The sequence below is a fragment of the Zingiber officinale genome, chromosome 8B (assembly GCF_018446385.1).
Source record: "Zingiber officinale cultivar Zhangliang chromosome 8B, Zo_v1.1, whole genome shotgun sequence".
Classification (NCBI taxonomy): Eukaryota; Viridiplantae; Streptophyta; class Magnoliopsida; order Zingiberales; family Zingiberaceae; genus Zingiber; species Zingiber officinale.
This window is the reverse complement of record NC_056001.1, coordinates 24,980,116-24,998,659: the sequence shown is the minus strand read 5'-3', so window position 1 is coordinate 24,998,659 and position 18,544 is coordinate 24,980,116. Positions and strand designations below refer to the sequence as shown.

The window sequence follows — 18,544 nt, the reverse complement described above, 5'->3', positions numbered from 1 at the left end:
CGTTGCAGGACTCGAAGCCAAGAGAGAGAGAGAGAAATGGCAGGGCAGGCGATGAATTTCAGCCAGTTTGCGCTGCAGCATTTGAACCACTTAACACCGAACCCGTCCCGCTTGCATTGCATTAATGGGAGAGGGAGAGGGAGCCACGAGAGAGATCAGAGAGGCACTTTATTGCTTCACCTGTTCTGGCTGCTCTTCCAATTTACTCACTCACTACTGCTGTAGATATGTCCAACCTTGAAAGCTCTAGCTATCATCAGGACCAGGTATTTGGCCTGCAGATCACGAGGCCACAGAGATTCATCCCCCTCAGATACGGTGCGGTGGTAAAACGGCGGAGCTCTTTCTTATAAAGTGAAGATTCGAATTTCACGTTGGGTGTTTTTGAATGTCCATGGAGTTCGAACTACTGATGAAGTTGGAGACCTCTCCGTGGTATACTTGTTCTGCTCAAATTTATCTACTGGCCGATTAGTAGAGCCAGGACATCCATCTATTTGAAGATGCATGTCACAGCCTACTCTTCGCATGGTGGCGTGCGTGTGTGCCAAGGGACCACATGACTTATCTCTATTTCATGTTTAGAATTATAATTTATGAATTTTTTAAAGTAATTTTAATGCACAAGCAAAGATATATAAACGATTCTTCAAGAGAGGATCCATTTGGGTTCACGAATGAAACATTACAAAAAGTGTTTTATAAACAGAAGCTAAATCACCCTTGCTCGTGTTAGAAATTTGAATAGAAACGAGAAAAAGGTGAATACAGATTTCATTGTGAATGAGATTTAGAGCTGTTCTCGTTGTTTAAAGGCTTGGGCGAAACTATTAATTATATCTTAATTTTATCCTTTCACTAATTCAAGTAATAATTATTTTAATTTATAAAATTTGATTTTTAGAAATAGGATAAGGAAATAAGATTTTTTTTATCTAGGATGATTGTTTCTTTTTATTTACGCATAAATTCCTACCATTCTAATGTAGAAATAAGAATGAAGCATCAATTCTAAAACTATTGATATAAAGTTTTTTTTTCCATTCCTACACTATTAAATTATCCAAGAATAATAATTCTATTTGTAATCAATTTCATTTAGAATGTAAGAGGTGTCTACAAAAAATAATCACTTGAATTTTTAACAAAAGAACACTGACAACTAAGAAAAATTTAACTCAAGAATGCAAAAAGATAAATAAAGTAATGTAATACAAAGAATGCAAAGAGATAAATAAGGTAGTGTAACACAAAATTCTGACACTAAACTTAAAAATAATAAAGAAGTGTAAGTCTAGTCAACTTATTTCCATAATCCTTATTTTCAATATCAACGAATACAGAAGAACGAAGAGAACATCAGAAAGACCTGTCACAAATATATTCACTTTGAGTTTGAGCAATTTAAATAATTTATTCAGCAAAGTAGTTAAGAATTAAAATCTTTTTCAAACACTAGTCCCTATAAAGTAGTACTCAGGAGTCCAGAATAAAGCACAAGAAAAATATATTTAAACGGTAGAATAGTTCACTTGTTTTTGATAGATTCCACAAGGAGGTTCAAGTTCAGTCTAGATATCCTACAAAAATCATAAGAATTTGTAAGTCATGGAAACATATTTGGGTGAAATTGCGATAAAACTTTGTAATTTATTGAGAGAAATAGAGATGTGCAAGGAGCATGTTAGAAAGAAGTGAATGCTAGATATATAGCACCAATATTTCCACTAGAGATGATGGAAGATAATTTAAGGAAGCATACCATAACTATCAAAGAAAGGAAAAATAAACTTACCTATGGTGATGCACCAAAAGGAATATGCTGACCTCCAACAGTGAATCATAATTCCTCTCCAGCTGTAGACAAGGAACAAAAAAGGAAGCTCATTTCTTGGGAATTTACAAAAATGGATCAATATTTAGAATTTCTACATATTTTCAATCCACATATTCAACAAAGAAATGAATGCCACGAGTGGTGGTGGAATGTTTTAGAATCACACAAATAAAGCCAAAACAAGAAACTTAAGTAATAACATGTTATTTGATCCTGTCCGGAAACTGAGTCAGATGGACTGCCGGGTGAGGTGGATGAAATGTTGACCGAGTCGCGACGTCCCGGAGGGAGGTGTGCTGAGATGACTTTTATGTTGACCAAGTCATCAAAAGTCCTCTGGTTAATGCTACCTGCAGCCAGTGATCGAGTTGCCCCGGTCCTTGGTACCCCGAGGATTAAGACAGATCCAACGAATATATGAGTAACAGACTAATAATATAATAATGAGATAAATGAGGGACGAGTACGGAAAACGTACCTTGGCCCAGGGGGGCACCTTCGGATGGGACGTTGCTCGAGTTATTGTGGGCTGGAAGAACAGATGTCGTTGAGCTGGATGAAGAGCTGGATCTAACGACAAGGAGCTGAACGCGGTGACACAAAACCTGATGCGACCTCGACACGCAGTCCGAGTTATGACATCGGTGCGCAAGCCAGGATAATACATCGGCACGTAGGCCGGGTAAAATATAGGCACACAGGCCGAAATACAAAACTGCACGAAGACCGGGATATGACTACAACACGAAGGCTAGACACAAAGCACATAGTGTGGAATGCAATAGCAACGTGAATGCCGAGACACAACACACAATAATGACTCCCCAACCAGATAATAATAGTGGCTCGAAGACATAAATGTCAAATCGATGCAAAGGTTGGAACACAGCCACAACAACGAGCCGACACAAGGAGGCTAGCGGCAAAGGGGGCTGCGAGATGGACGAGTCTGCTACGGCAGCACTGTGCCAACACTGTCCAATTGCAGGCGGAGGAGGGAAGGCTACTGGCAGGTAGCTACGAATCCTAGAAGGGGGAGGGAGACGACGTTCGAGTAGAGGATGTGAATGCTGCGTCGCGAGAGGGAGTAGTGGCGGAGTCCGTGACTGGGTCACACAGCATGCGTGAGGCAGCGACAACATGAGGAGGAGAAGGAAGAAGGAGGAGGAGGTCGTCGCTGGCGGCTATCGCTCGAGGGTGGCGACGAAATAGGGAGTAGAGGTGGTGGCGTGGTGCACCCACGAAGCAGGAAATCCCCCCCTTCCTCACCTTAAAACTCTACACAGTGAAAGGACAAAAATGCCCCTCCCTCTCCTCTTAATTCCCCTTTTGCCCTATATCCATATTCGTATCACAAGTCTCCCCTTCAAGTCTAGTCGAAGGAGGTGCGAGTCTGACTGACTAGACCCAGCCAAATGAAAAGTGAAATCCGTTCTGAATGCAGAGCCCGATCGTTGGACTTGCCGTATAACATCAAACGAATAGTGACGAACAACAAGCACCTAGCAGAGCAACGAGTGAGGTGCGGACGATGAGCGCCAGGTAGAACGACAAAAGGAGGTGGGAGCGATGAATGAGGTGAGTGTCGACCAGGCCATAGAGAAAATATCGAGCGAATCGAAAGATGACGAGTAAAGGGTTCCGAGGGCACAACTGAAAAAATGTCGACTGAGCGACAGTAAATCGAAACCAAGAAAAATACCGACCGAGCGACGGTAAATCGTGACCAGACAATCGAATAATGTTGACCTGGCAATCAAAATATCCTGACCTAGCAATCGAAAAATGTTTAGTGGGTCGAAAGACGTTGGGCGAGTGGTATCAAACGCACGATCGAGAAAATGTTGACCGAAGGACAGTAAATCACGACCGGGCAATCAAATAATGGCGACATGACAATCGAAAAATGTTGACCAAGCAGTCATAAAAATGTCGAACGGGTCAAAAAATGATGGGTGAGTGGTATCAAACCCACGACCGAGAAAATGTCGACCGAGCGACAATAAATCGTGACCAAGCAATCGAATAATCCAGACCCGGCGATCGAAAAATGCTGACCAGGTAGTTGGAAAAATGTCGAACGGGTCGAAAGATGATGGGCGAGCGATATCAAACACGCAACCGAGAAAATGTCGACCGAGCGACAGTAAATCGCGATCAGGTGACCAAAAAAATGTCGACCAAACAATAGAGAAAATGCCGAGTGGGTGGAACGACGACGAGCAAGGGGTTTCGAGGGCGCGACCGAAAAAATGTCGACCGGGCAATTGGGAGGATGACGCACGATGTCAAGAGGGGCTTGGAACCTGAAAACTAAGCGGAAGCGTAGCTTCATGAAATCAAAGGCACCCAAGATCAAAGGCTATGAGCCAAGTGGGCATGAAACCAGTGAGCCGAGTGATGAGTACGACAAGTGCTGATTGGGTGACGAACAACAATGTCGGGCACAAGCACGAGGTCGATGGCAAATGCGAGTAAAACCCGAGAGCTAAGCAAGAGCAAATCCTGTATACGGAGCCGGCGTAAAGCCTATAGAATCGAAGGCGAACGGTGTCAAGCGCGTGACTAAGGAAATATCGACTGAGAAACAGAGATAGTGCCATTCGGACAGAATGAGAATGAGCAAGCGATGTTGAGTGCACGATCGAGAAAATGTCGACCAAGCGACAATAAATCACAACCGGACAATAGAGAGAATGGTGGACAAGCAAAGTCGTGAGCGTGATCGAGAAAAATGCCGACTGATACAAAGCGAACGACCAAGCAGATAGCCAAGCGATACTGATCGGTCGACTAAGAGAAGCCCAACCGGGTGATCGAAAGAATGCCAAGTGGGCGCGAAACATGTGTGCTGGATAAACATGGAACCTGAGACTAAATGAGAATGGGAGCAGAGCCCGTGGATCGAGCATGTATGGGAGCAAAGGCTCTGTGAGACGAGTTGGGCGCAGATCCTGAGAGACTGAAAGCGACCGAGAGCAAAGCCTGTGGATCGGGCGTGAACACGATCGGATCCCGTGGATGGAGTGCGAACGGGAGCAGAACAATCAAATGGTTATGCGAATGCCAAGAAAGGAGAAAAGCGAGTACCGAAGGAGCAGCAAATGCGAGGCAAAGCGATGAGTGAGACGCGAGGGACGAGTTTCGGGCAAAGTGGTAAGTGACGCAAGAGCGATGAGTGCCGGGCAGAGCTGCTATTGGGACGCGAATGGTGAGTGCCAGGCAGAGCGGTGAGTGAGTTGCGAACGATGAGTGCCGGGCAGAGTGGCGAGTGGAATGTGATGAGTGCTGAGCAGAGCGGTGAGTGAGCAATAAGCGCCGACCGAGAGGTCGTTGGGGGTGAGAGCATGCTCACTTATAACTCGCGCTAGGGCGAGAGTCTGGAATCTTGACCGAGAGGTCGTTGGTCGTGAGAGCAAGCTCACTTATAACTCACGCTGGGGCAAGAGTCTGGAATCCCGACCGAGAGGTCGTTGGTCGTGAGAGCATGTTCACTTATAATTCGCGCTGAGGCAAGAGTCTGGAGGCGTGAGAGCATGCTCACTTATAACTCGCACTGGGACGAGAGTCTGAAGGCACGAGAGCATGCTCACTTATAACTTGCACTGGGGCGAGAGTCTGGAGGCGTGACAGCATGCTCACTTATAACTCATACCGGGGAGAGAGTCTGGAATCCCGACCGAGAGGTGATCTGGAGGCCTCCAAACTCTCGCACATACCATATCTAAATCTACAATCCATGGCTAACCAAATCTACAGAATATATATATGCAAATATTCATATCTAAAGTCAAGTTTACAGAATACATACCGCACTAGAATGTACTCCAAATAATACAAGAACGCTAAATAATAAAGAAAATCCTGTAGAAAGTCAAATACAAAATGATCATTTTGATGTATAAATAAACAGTTTACATATATATGTATAACAAATTTTATATGAAATGATACCTGAACAAAAATGAGCAAATGATGTAGTGAAGAGCCAATATGTAAATAGGACCGAACGTGACTCTTGAAACATATAGTAATAAAATATTTAGAAATAAACATGTTATAATATTAAAACAGAATAAATATATTAGCTCACGTTCTATATGATAAATAAAAAACTAAAGTGTAGTTGAACAAACCTCAAAAAAGCTAATCATCACCGTCTGATGGATCTTGAGTCTCTTGTGACTCAGAACCATGTGATGCCTGGGTGAAAGAAGCCATGATCGCCCGCATTTGGGCCATGAGATCTTCATTACTCTTGTCACGTTCAGCTCTCTTCTTCTCCTCATCAGCTCTCCACTGATCCATATCAGTCATCCTCTGATCCATTGATTTCAGTTGAGTACGCAGTTCTTGATTTTCACGCCTTAAACATTGCATCTCACTAGAAGAAGAGGAACTAGCACAACCTACTGGATTCCTCAAACGATCAAATGTCACTTTGGCCTGAGAGCAAATGTCATGTCATATGACAAGCTATAGCAGCAGATACATACAAACGTTGAAGTCTAGCAGTTAACGGGAAATAATACATCACTTTCCAAGTATTTTTTTTCTTCTTCTGCCTTGGTATGCGAGTACCATGCTTATAACGAGGGTGTGTACAGATTTTGTATTTACGCAGATCATTGTCTTCATTCCAAAATATCATGCAGTTATTTATACAACAATCAATCTTCTCTGCAGGTAAACCTAAATCTCTGACCAATTTTTTTATACTATAAAAACTATCAGTCATTATGTTATCAGCAGGAAGTAATTCTGACATCAACTGACAAATATCATCGTAATATCTTTCTGAACAATGATCTGCTTTCATATTCAATAACCTTGTAGTAGCTGATAATTGAAAATGACCAAAGGGAATGTCTTTCCACACTTCTCTTTCACTAGCCTTTAACATTTCATATAGTTGATGATATTCAGGTGTTAGTGTTTCATCTGTATTGGAATAATCAGCTGCAACATTCATCGCATCATAAACCATTGATTGCATTGCAATATCAATATTAGTTGATGCTTCAAAAGCGGTAACAGTTGTCCCAGATGACGAACCACTAGAAGGTCCAATTAGTTCATATAAATAAGGCTCTCCGTGACAGTACCAATTATAGTAATTTGACACAAAATCATTTCTACATATATGCATTTTTACAGTATCCTCATCACGGAAAACTCTATTTTGATATTTTTTATGATTGCATAGACATCGTAACTCGACACCATTCATACATTCTGGATGACTTTTAGCAAAGTTCACAAACTGTTCAACTTCAGCAATAAAATCATCTCTGATAAATCCTTTTTTCTAATTGATTGTACTCCAAGGTTTGTTCATAGACATTTTCACCTAAAACTAATTTATTGAAAATTAGAAATTAGCATAGACTAACATACAAACACAAAACAAACAAACCGACTATATTCTGTTATAGATTAACATACTAACGTAACATATTTCTAAATTGTACCATGTTAAATAACATATAGTATAATTTAGTAAATTTTACTTGAAGATGTGTAGGTCAACCGGAGAAGAGCAGCAAATGCTACCTGTTTACAAAATAAAAATAATTTGGCTAAAAAATTATGACAATAAATGACAAGTTGCTCATGGCAACAAGCACAACTTCCCGGCAGGCGGCACAGCTGGATCAAGCCAACGACGAACGGGCATAGCCGCTAGCTTCTGGCCGCCGACACAGCCGCTAGCTTCTGGCGGCCGACACAGCCGCCAGCAGCCAGCTAGCGGTCGACAACGACCGACACAGTCGCCAGAAGCTAGCTAGCGGCCGACGACGGCCGGCACAACTGCTAGCGGCCGCTGGCGGATGCAAGCGGGCGCATACGACCACTGGAAAAAAACGGAGAAGAGTCGAAAAGAAGGAGAAAATTAGTCATACATGCGATCGGGATCGGGGACAACGGATAAGAGTCAACCACCGCGCGTGAGGGAATTAGCGAATCGGTAGGTTTTCTTAAGGGACATTACCGACAGAATTTTAATTCCGTCGGAAAACCCTGATTTTATCAACGGAATTAATAATTCCGTCGGTAAAATCCTGGGGTTACCAAAATTACTCTTCCGTCGGTAAAATCAGGATTTTCCGACAGAATTATTAATTCCATCGGTAAAATCAAGGGTTTTCAACGGAATTAAAATTCCGTCGGAAATACCGTCGGTAAAATTATTATTTTTTGTAGTGCTTTGAGGTAGGGTAATCCAGTTCTACACCCAAAGGTATCACCAGGACGAAGCCCCCTTCTAGCATCTAAAGAGTGGAAACCTTGTTCCAGTCCCCAGAAAAATAGTAGCAAATCTGCTTTTGTGTGTGAGAGAAAAGCATAGCAAAATTATATTTCAGTGCTCCAAGGTGGAGAGCTCCCCCTGTTTAAATGAAAGAGTATTCCAACCCTGGCTAGGAAATTTTGGATATGAATAGAGATGATCGAGCTTAATTAATAGGATAAGCGTGCCAACTCTTCTGGCCTGTGGCTTATTCTTAGAACAAATTTTGGTGTTGATGAACTATTGTTGAGTAATAAGCTATCATTAGATAACTTTGAATAAGACAAGCGCTTAGTCTACATTTACCATTAAAATAGCACAAAATTGATTTTAAAAAAATTGGTTCATGATATCTTCATCTGTATGTATATATGTATTCTGCTGGTGAACTAGCAAATTTTAAGGTATTTGCCAAAAAACTAATCAACTCCTACCTTTTACTATGTTCTATGTGGGTTATTCATTCATGTTTGGATCTCTGAAATCAAGTTAGATATGTTTCATACTTTAGCCCTTTTGCAAAGTTCTCTTTACCGAAATTACCAAGCCTTTAATACCAGTTTTGAATCTTGATAGATTACCATTTTTTTGACATATACAAACTCTTTTAGAATTTAGGTGAATGTAACTATAGCTTCAATTCTTGCTGCCTTTTTTGACATTATGTTCGATACGAAAGCGTGAGTACTTAAATTTCTTTTGAATCCAGGACACTGTAGAAGCCAAGGAGTTCTTGATAAGAAGAGGGGTAGATGTGGGGTCTGACTAAAATGTGACTTTCGTCGTTCTTCAGTACCGTCGAATCCCTCCCTCGTCTCGGTTCGCGTGTTCAGCTCGAGGAAATTTCCCTTTCTTTGACTGTTTATAAAGCTAGTCACGCAGATTGTGAATAAGATATTTCTTTCTATAATTTTAATGATTGTGATGAGATATGAACTTTGGAATTATGATCACTGAGAAAATTATTACTCAAGTAAATTAAAGTAATTGGTTCAACGTTCAAACTTTGGAAATTCAGATGAATCATGAATACTTCTTCGTCATGGAAGAAATGCTAGCGTTCGTTAATGACTTTTGTTGTGTATTTCTCTTCAAACCTTCTTTCAAAGTTCATCTTATTGAACTATTTTTTCATTGGCGAGAAAGGAAAAAGGAGAGGAAAAGATGGAGAGAAAAGATGAAGAGAATGAGAGAGAACCGTAATAAATATAACACATTAATATATATATATATATATATATATATATATATATATATATATATATATATATATAGATTTGTTATGCTATGGACTTTATCCTATGAATTACTACGGACTTTACCATGTCATTTTAATTTTAATTTTTTAAATGCAATATTTTCTCTTTCTTAATTGTTTTCTTCTTCTTCTCGCTGTAACGAAACGCTCACCGCGCCGACTGGACGCGATCGTGCCAGATTTCGGACTGGACGCGATCGTGCCGACTGGACGCTGCCAACTGGACGAGATCGCGGCCGGATTCCAGCGCGATCGTGGCCGGATTCCGGCGCGATCGTGGCCGGATTCCGGACGCGATCGCGACTGGACGTGATCGCGCCAGATTCCGTCCGCGATCGCGCCGGAATCCGGCCGTGATCACGCCGGAATCTGGCGCGATCACGTCCAGTCGCGAGCGTCCAGTACGTCGCGATAGAGGTCGGATTCCGGACGCTATCCCCGACGGGTTCACCTTCTGGTCTATAGTATGGGTGTCTCCAAGCGGCCGGAGGCCGCCGGCGGTGGGCAGATGGCCGGTGGTAGGGCGTGTGGCGGGCGCGCGAGGAGGTGCGGTGAGCACAGTGACCAACGAGAACCAATTGTTTCGGCGAGAACCAATTGTTTTGGACGCGACCGCGCCGAAATTCGAAAGCGACCGCGCCGGCGGTGGGCGGGTGGGCGGCGGTGGGCGATGGGCGGGTGGCCAGCGGCGAGGCTGGCACGATGGCCGCCTGGCATTTGGATTGATCGCGGCCGGAATCCGACGTGATCGCGGCTGGAATCCGATCACGGTCAGACCCCGGCCGGCGGTGGGCGGGTGGGCGGCGGTGGGCGATGGGCGGGTGGCCGGTGGCGAGGCTGGCACGATGGCCGCCTGGCACGATGGTCGTCTGGCTTGGCACACGAACGGTGTTCGTGGTTTCGGCAACGAGAGAAAAAAAAGGAAAAGTTGCATTTAAAAAATTAAAATTAAAATGACATGGCAAAGTCCGTAGCAATCCGTAGGATAGAGTCCGTAGCATAACAAAACTCATATATAGATTTGTTATGCTACGGACTCTATCCTACGGATTACTACGGACTTTGCCATGTCATTTTAATTTTAATTTTTTAAATGCAATATTTTCTCTTTCTTAATTGTTTTCTTCTTCTTCTGAAAACGCCAACACCAAGGCAGCTCGACGCTCCGTCTCAACCACCGATCGCCAGCGCTGGGTCGCGAGACGAGCCGCCGATTGCCTCTACCCCTCGTCGGAGGTTCCATCTGTAGAGTCGCCCTTCAACACACCGCTTCGCACAAGAGCTGCTCGGTGGGGTGAGGGGATCTGCGCTCCGGTGATCGCTGGAGTCGGATCGCCTGCCCCGAGCCAATTCGGAATCTGGCGTGATCACGTCCAGTCGCGAGCGTCCAGTACGTCGCGATAGAGGTCGGATTCCGGACGCTATCCCCGACGGGTTCACCTTCTGGTCTATAGTATGGGTGTCTCCAGGTGGCCAGAGGCCGCCGGCGGTGGGCAGATGGCTAGTGGTAGGGCGTGTGGCGGGCGCGCGAGGAGGCGCGGTGAGCACAATGAGCAGCGAGAACCAATTGTTTTGGACGCGACCGCGCCGGAATTTGAACGCGACCGCGCCGGTGGTGGGCGGGTGGGCGGCGGTGGGCGGGTGGGCGGCGATGGGCGATGGGCGGGTGGCCGGCGGCGAGGCTGGCACGATGGCCGCCTGGCATCTGGATTGATCGCGGTCGGAATCCGACGTGATCGCGGTTGGAATCCGATCACGGTCAGACCCCGGCCGACGGTGGGCGGGTGGGCGGCGGTGGGAGATGGGCGGGTGGCCGGCGGCGAGGCTGGCACGATGGCCGCCGGCACGATGGTCGTCTGGCTTGGCACACGAACAGTGTTCGTGGTTTCGGCAACGAGAGAAAAAAAAGGAAAAGTTGCATTTAAAAAATTAAAATTAAAATGACATGGCAAAGTCGGTAGCAATCCGTAGGATAGAGTCCGTAGCATAACAAAACTCTCTCTCTCTCTCTCTCTCTCTCTCTATATATATATATATATATATATATATATATTATTGAACTATTTTTTCTTTATTTTCTTTGAACTTATTCTATTTAATGTTTTAAAAAACTTAATATTAAATTTTTATAATTTAATTTAGTGATATTTAGTATAATATAACACATTAATATATATATTTAAAATTTAATAGTAGTATTACGGCAGTAAAAAATAGGTTAAATCAAATTAACTAAGTTAAAATTTTTGTTTAGTTAATTTGAATTTTTTTTAAAAAAATATTGATTATTTCAATTAAATCGATTGTTTTAAAAATTTAAATTCGATTAAATTGAATTATGTTATATATTAACCAAAATCAAGAGTTTAAAATTTTTAATTTCATAATTCGTGACTCCTCTCATTCCCTCTTTTGAGTTTTCATTAAATAGGAAGTTCAGTTATTTTGATTTTTGACAGATTTAATTGATAGTTTATTATTTCATTTTATTTAATTTTTATACTAAGTTTGATCGGTTAGATATAAAAAATAATAATTTATTATGTTTCGATTTAAATGATTAGGTCAGTTTAGTTATGAATGGATCGTTCATCCTTGTCATAGTGTTTAATCTCTGAAAGAATAAAATAGACATTTCACAAAATTTCCTATTTTAAATTGAATAGTTTATTTATTTATTTATTTTCTTTGTTGATGTCTCTATCCTCTTTACTTAACAGCATGGAGTTTTTCCCCTTATAATTCAAGTAAAATTTAAACCGATAAATATCTGTGCAAATTAGTGCGTCATCTAGATTCTAGCATATCCAGAGCTATGTTTACGTGTACTAGTTTGTTCTATGTTTCTGTACTTTTAATTTCCTTATGCATTTATTACTTGTGACGTATTTATACAATTAGATCGTCCACCTCGACTGCTCTGTAAATACCATTCTCTTCTGCATTCAATTCCATCATCTCTTCTTCGACCCCTTTCCAATCCTTCCTAGTAAACAAACCAATGGCTGCCCTCGAATCTAACCAAACGCTGCTGCTGGTCGTGCGTCTCTTTTTCGCCGGAATGGAGGTCGCCGCGGCCCAAAACTGCGGCTGCTCCGCCAACCTCTGCTGCAGCAGATTTGGCTACTGTGGCACCAGCGTAAGCGACGACTACTGCGGCACGGGATGCCAGCAAGGCCCCTGTTACTCCTCCCGCGGCTCGGTCGCCGACATCGTGACGCAGAGCTTCTTCGATGGCATCATCAACCAGTCCGACAGCAGCTGCGCCGGCAGGAGATTCTACTCGCGCGACGCTTTTCTGACTGCAGCCGGCTACTACCCTGGCTTCGGCCGCACCGGATCTTCGGAGGACGCCCGGCGCGAGATCGCCGCTTTCTACGCCCACGTCACGGATGTGACTGATCGTGAGTGTTTTTTTATAAAAAATTATATTTACCAAATTTGGAAAAAAAATATCTAAACCAATTTTATTTTAGATTTTCTTATTTCTCGTTGATATGATCTACAGATCTGTGCTTCATCGAAGCGACCAACCGCCAATCGCAATGCGACACGAGCCGCACTGATTGGCCGTGTGTCTCCGGCCGCGACTACTACGGCCGCGGCCCCCTACAACTGACCTGGAACTACAACTACGGCCCGGCCGGCCTGGCCAACTGCTTCGACGGACTCCGCGCGCCGGAGACAGTGGCCAACGACGTCGTCATCTCCTTCAGGACCGCTCACTGGTTCTGGATGAACTACTGCCACAACCTCATCACATCTGGCCAAGGGTTCGGCGCCACCATCCGCGCGGTCAACGGAGCATGCGACGACGGTAATCGGGCGGCCTTCAACGCTCGGGTCGGCTACTACAGGGACTACTGCAGCCGGTTTGGGGTAGACCCCAGGAATAATCTCACTTGTTGAGAGCTTGAATTTTGAACTACATACGATTGGAATAAATGATAGGGCACAAATTTAGTAATCAATAATAAAAGGCTTCGGCTACAAGATCTTGTAGCAGGCGATGGCGTAGGCCTACGTGTATTGTTCTCTCAAAACAATAAATGGGCTTCAAAATGGATTAAGCTGATGAAACAAAATGTTTATGAACTTTTTTTTTCTTAGTCGTAAGAGATGTCTCTTAAACTTAAATCTAATTAGTCTCATTTGATTATTTCTAGAGTTTCAAAATAACGATTCGGTCCTATATATAAGAATTTTCTATCGACTATCAGAATAAATCAAAAAGTACGTGCGATGAATAATCCGGAAGCTAAGCATCATTCGGTTGCGCATTATATTTAGAAAAAAAATTCTATAAATACATGAATCATAGATATCTGGATGATAATCTAAATATCCTATCACAATATCGTAGTCCCTGGGACTAAGAGATGTCTCTCACGGTTCATTGAGTGTGAGGCTATTTTCTATTGAGGGTAAACAAGGTTAAAAACCTTTCCTAATAATGTCATTATCCATATTGGAAAATTCGACCTTAATTTAGTTGATATCTATTTCTTGCATCCATCAATATCGATTTTATTCACTAGAGGACATAAATGAAAACCTAGTTTTGACTCAGTTTTGATATGACGTTATCACTAAAAGATGGAGATGAAATCACGAGAAGAGTTGATACGCCAAGAAAATTACATGGTTGATGTCCAAAAGACGAGTTGAACAAAGTTAGTCACGAACAAAAAAAAAAATGAGATAAACTCGTTGAGTTTATGAGTTACACGGCACATCTAACTCAAAGATAGTAAAAAGGATCTACCAATGATTCGACTTATTACATTCAAGATGAAATATAAAAGAGACCATATCCCAAATCCATTCAAGATAGTAAATAATCACCAACAAAATATAGTAATTGGTATGTACTATCTAATGCTCTCAATAAATTTTTAAGAACTCGTCAATGCGCTTCGATGGTGGATACCAATGTCCAAGGATTTTGAGTAGTCTGGATACCCCTTTTAGTAAACCCAACCTTTGGGTAGCTAGAACCCCTTCAAGTATAGCTATCTCTTAGCATATCTTAGGTGTCCCTTCAAATAGTCAAATTATGTTTTTAAAAAATAGTAATCTTTGATGCATAGTAATCGAATTGTTGGATAATCTATTATCGAAAATATTAGAAAAAATTATTGAATTGAAATTATGTAAATTAATTCTAATTTATCTGTTAAGATGACCAAAACAGATAATCTCAAGCTGTCAGCGAGGTTGATTCTGTCAAGCTTCCGATGGTCTAAGTTGCGGAGTTGATGCGATGTGTAACAAAATCGGGAGTCAATCGTCGAGTCAGGAAGGGAATTCGTTGAGTAAAATACTAAAGTCTTCACTCAACGTAGTTTTCTTGAAACATATCCGCCCCACCTCTGGCTGTGCTTCGAAGTTCTATCGAATCGTCTATTTCCCAGAATAGGACGGCAAAACCACGCACACAACCAAGCACTGGTTGTTCGTGGTGAATTAAAAATGCACCCAAATGCTATCACAAGTAGTTCAGCCGAACGAATGCATAACTGAGAGAGTTTTTGTGGGAGAACACGAGTGGACAGAGGTTCACTTCCTGCTCTTCCTCTCACTCTGTCTTATCTTCCGCTACTTTTCACTTTACTCAAGATCCAGCCTTCTTATATAAGAGCTCTTACATTGCCTGTAATGAATGGCCAAGTTATGGTTAATTATTTAATGTCGGATTTATTGTCGCCATTAATGAGTTTAATGCCTTCATTAATGTCGAGATGTTACAGAATTATTATTAATGAGTTTAATATCGTCATTAATGTCAAGACGTTATGAAATAACCATTAATGAGTTTAATGTCGCCATTAATGTCAAAACGTTATGGAATCACCATTAAACATTCTTGAGCAGATAGCAAAAAGAGATTTAGGTGGTAAAATATTGGTTCATTCACTTAGGCAAATCTTGCCTCGACCGATTCGACATTCAAAATGCGTAGGTCGTGCTCACACACGAGTCAGCATTAGTTCAGTACAATCGGGGCCCTAGATTTGCACCCACCCCTGCGCACTCACGAATGAAAGAGTCTCTTCCCATATATATGTTTACAACATCAATGCATATGTCATAATTTAAACCAATAATACAACCAAGAGACTTCTAATATGAGACTAAAAACTCATGCACAATAGAGTCTCTTCGTCTCCATCTCTTTATTCCATTATCATTTCCAATAATCCCCCACATGAATAGAAAACAAGGTATGTGATATTATTCACTAGTTGAGTTTAGTATAGGATAGGTAGGTTTTATCCTTTGGACTTTCCCTTATGAATATTTGTTTGTATACTAGCTGATAGTAGACATGATATCCTTGAACTGTTCTGCCTTCTATGTAAACATTGATAAATCTCACCCAAAACTCTCCCTGACACAACTCAGTTCTCATGAGTATGTTAGTTCTTGGCCATGAACACACCTAGTTATGTGAGAAGCTCTAAGAATTATACCTCTAATTCTCTTCGAAGCGGTCTCACATAAGTAGGGATGGCAATGGGGCGGGGCGGGGGCGGGTTTGCCATTCCCATCCCTGCCCCGTTTTCATTTTTTCGGGTTCGGGGATTCCCCATCCCCGCCCCATCTCCATGATCTATCGGCAGCAACAATGTCAACCTGGAGATAATTTTTGTATGTCTCAAAGAAAAGGCACCTTCAACATTCTATAAAATTTACCTGAGCTATTATTCGGACCTCACAGATCATGGAGATACATTGTATGCCTCCAGTGGTGCCTTTAACCCTATTGTATGTCTCATGAAGTACATACAGACCTCACAGATCTTGTTGCCTATTTGAAGCCAATAGATTAATGTTAACACTATTATTAATATTTTTTTAAAAAATCATATTATTATTTATTAATATTAATAATAATAATATTCGAGGCAGGTTCGGGGATGGGGATAGTATTCCCATACCCGCCCCAAACCCGCCCCATCCCCGAAAAATCGGGGATCCCCATCCCCATTTCGGGTTTTCCCCGCGGGGTCCCAAACCCGCGGGGAAAATTGCCATCCCTACACATAAGTGAACCCTCAAGAGTAGTCATCTACTCTTCTTGACCATTAAAAGTCCATCAGCTTACCCTAGTCCGATCACTATTTTATTGGGTTATCCTCCACAGTATGTATAGTCAGTACAAATTAATTGTCCCTTTGAACCTAGTTCTCAGGATCTCCAGTCAACATAGGTTGGGTGTCCTCTGTACTGATAGCTGACAACGACATTAAACTCATTCCTCATGATGAGCTTGCAACTAACTCTTGATATAACCCTTTTGTTAGCAGATCTACTAGGTTATCCTTTGACTTCACATATTTAACAATGATAACTCCCGTGGAGAATAATTGCCTTATGATATTATATCTATGACGTATATATCCAAACTTAGTATTATACAGATAGCTCTGTACTCAACCAATTGTTGATTGACTATCGCAATGTATGCAAATTATCGGCACAGGTTTTGACCATCTTGGAATATCTTCTAAGAATTACTGTAGTCATTCAGCATCTTTACCATACTTGTCAAGAGCTACAAACTCATATTACATCGTAGATCTGGTTATTACCATTTGCTTAAAAGATTTTTAAAAAATGACTGTACTTTCCAGAGTGAATACATATCCACTCGTAGACTTAGAGTTTTTTATATCAGATATCCAACTCGTATCGTTGTATCCTTCAATCACAGCAAGATACCTTGTATAGTGCAATCTATATTCACGAGTATACCTCAAGTACCGCAGTACTCTTGTTATCCCTTTCCAGTGCTCAACATCGGGATTACTTATGTATCTACTCAGTTTATTTATTGTGTAGGCCAAGTCTGGTCATATACAACTCATTAGATAGATCAGATTTCCAATTACTCGAGAGTACTCTATCTGAGAGATATTTTCACCTCAATTTTTTAATATATGTTGACTCGTATCTATCAGTATTTGTGCCAATGTAGTATCACCCTTGGTAAATTTTCCAAGAATCTTATCCACGTAAAGAGACTGACTAAGAACAAATTCTTTTGTTGTACTAAGAATTTTGATTATTAAAATCACATCAGTTAGACTCATGTCTTTCATGTTAAATCTTGAGTTCAACATATCTTTAGTGTATTTGATTATCTTATCATTACTTCTAATAATAAGTATATCATCTACATATAAGCATACGATGATGTAGTAATTCTTTGTGCTTTCATGTAGACATATTTATCACATTCATTAATCTTGAATCCACATTCCTTCATGGCATTATCAAATTTCTCATGTCACTACTTTGGTGCTTGTTTCAAGCCATATAATGACTTCACCAATCTATAAACCTTATTTTTCTGTCCTGGCATAGAAAACTCTTCAGGTTGCTCTATATAGATTTTCTCTTCTATATCCTCGTTTAGAAATGTTATTTTTACATCCATCTGATGTATTTCAAGAGCCCATAGAGCGGCTATAGCCAATAATATTTTAATGGAAGTTATTCTCGACACGGGAGAATACATATCAAAGTAATCAAGGTATTCTCATTATTGGTATCTTTTGATTACCAATCTGACCTTATACTTATCAACTGTGTCATCTAACTTCATTTTCTTCTTGAAAATCTACTTACAACCTAATGATTTACTTCTCGGAGGAAGATCCACAAGTTTCTAAGTATGATTTTACAAGATAGATTTTATCTCAGATGTAATTATCTCTCTCTAGTGAAGTTCATTAGAAGAGTTTACTACTTCTAAGTAACTATGGGGCTCACTTTTTCATCATGAAAGTGATAAAATCTTATCCATAGGATTTTTCGACCAGAGCTCTTTTGCTCAACCTAAGGTCAACCTCAACTGGTTCCTCATCATCATCTTCACCTTGTGTTTCATGTCCATGTTTAGGAGCTAGTTTCCTCTCAGGTCTTATACGGAAACACATGCTCGAAGAATGGGACATTTCTTAATTATATTATCAAATTCTTGTGTATATCCGGTATTTATGACTCATACATAAAAAATTGATACACACTGTTGTTATGTACATATCTAATAAATATACAATCAACAGTATTTAGTCCTATCTTAATCCTTTTTAGATTAGGCACTAAAAATTTGACAAGATACTCTCACATTAGTAAATATTTATAGGACGAT

The 18,544-nt window shown here is 41.3% G+C and overlaps 1 protein-coding gene across 1 annotated transcript; it reads left to right on the top strand.

Annotated features, from left to right (window-relative positions):
- Window positions 1–12,286: 12,286 nt before the first annotated feature.
- LOC122016055 (endochitinase EP3-like) lies at window positions 12,287–13,450 on the top strand. Its single transcript, XM_042573210.1, has 2 exons — window positions 12,287–12,788; window positions 12,893–13,450. The coding sequence occupies exons 1-2, from the start codon at window positions 12,386–12,388 to the stop codon at window positions 13,291–13,293; spliced, it is 804 nt and encodes a 267-aa protein (XP_042429144.1). The 5' UTR covers window positions 12,287–12,385; the 3' UTR covers window positions 13,294–13,450.
- Window positions 13,451–18,544: the final 5,094 nt, after the last annotated feature.

Bases quoted from the DNA above. Each gene is read 5' to 3' on its own strand.
- LOC122016055 (XM_042573210.1), top strand. From the start codon at position 12,386: ATGGCTGCCCTCGAATCTAACCAAACGCTGCTGCTGGTCGTGCGTCTC. The intron at 12,789-12,892 runs GTGAGTGTTTTT...TATGATCTACAG, and splicing joins CGTCACGGATGTGACTGATC to ATCTGTGCTTCATCGAAGCG.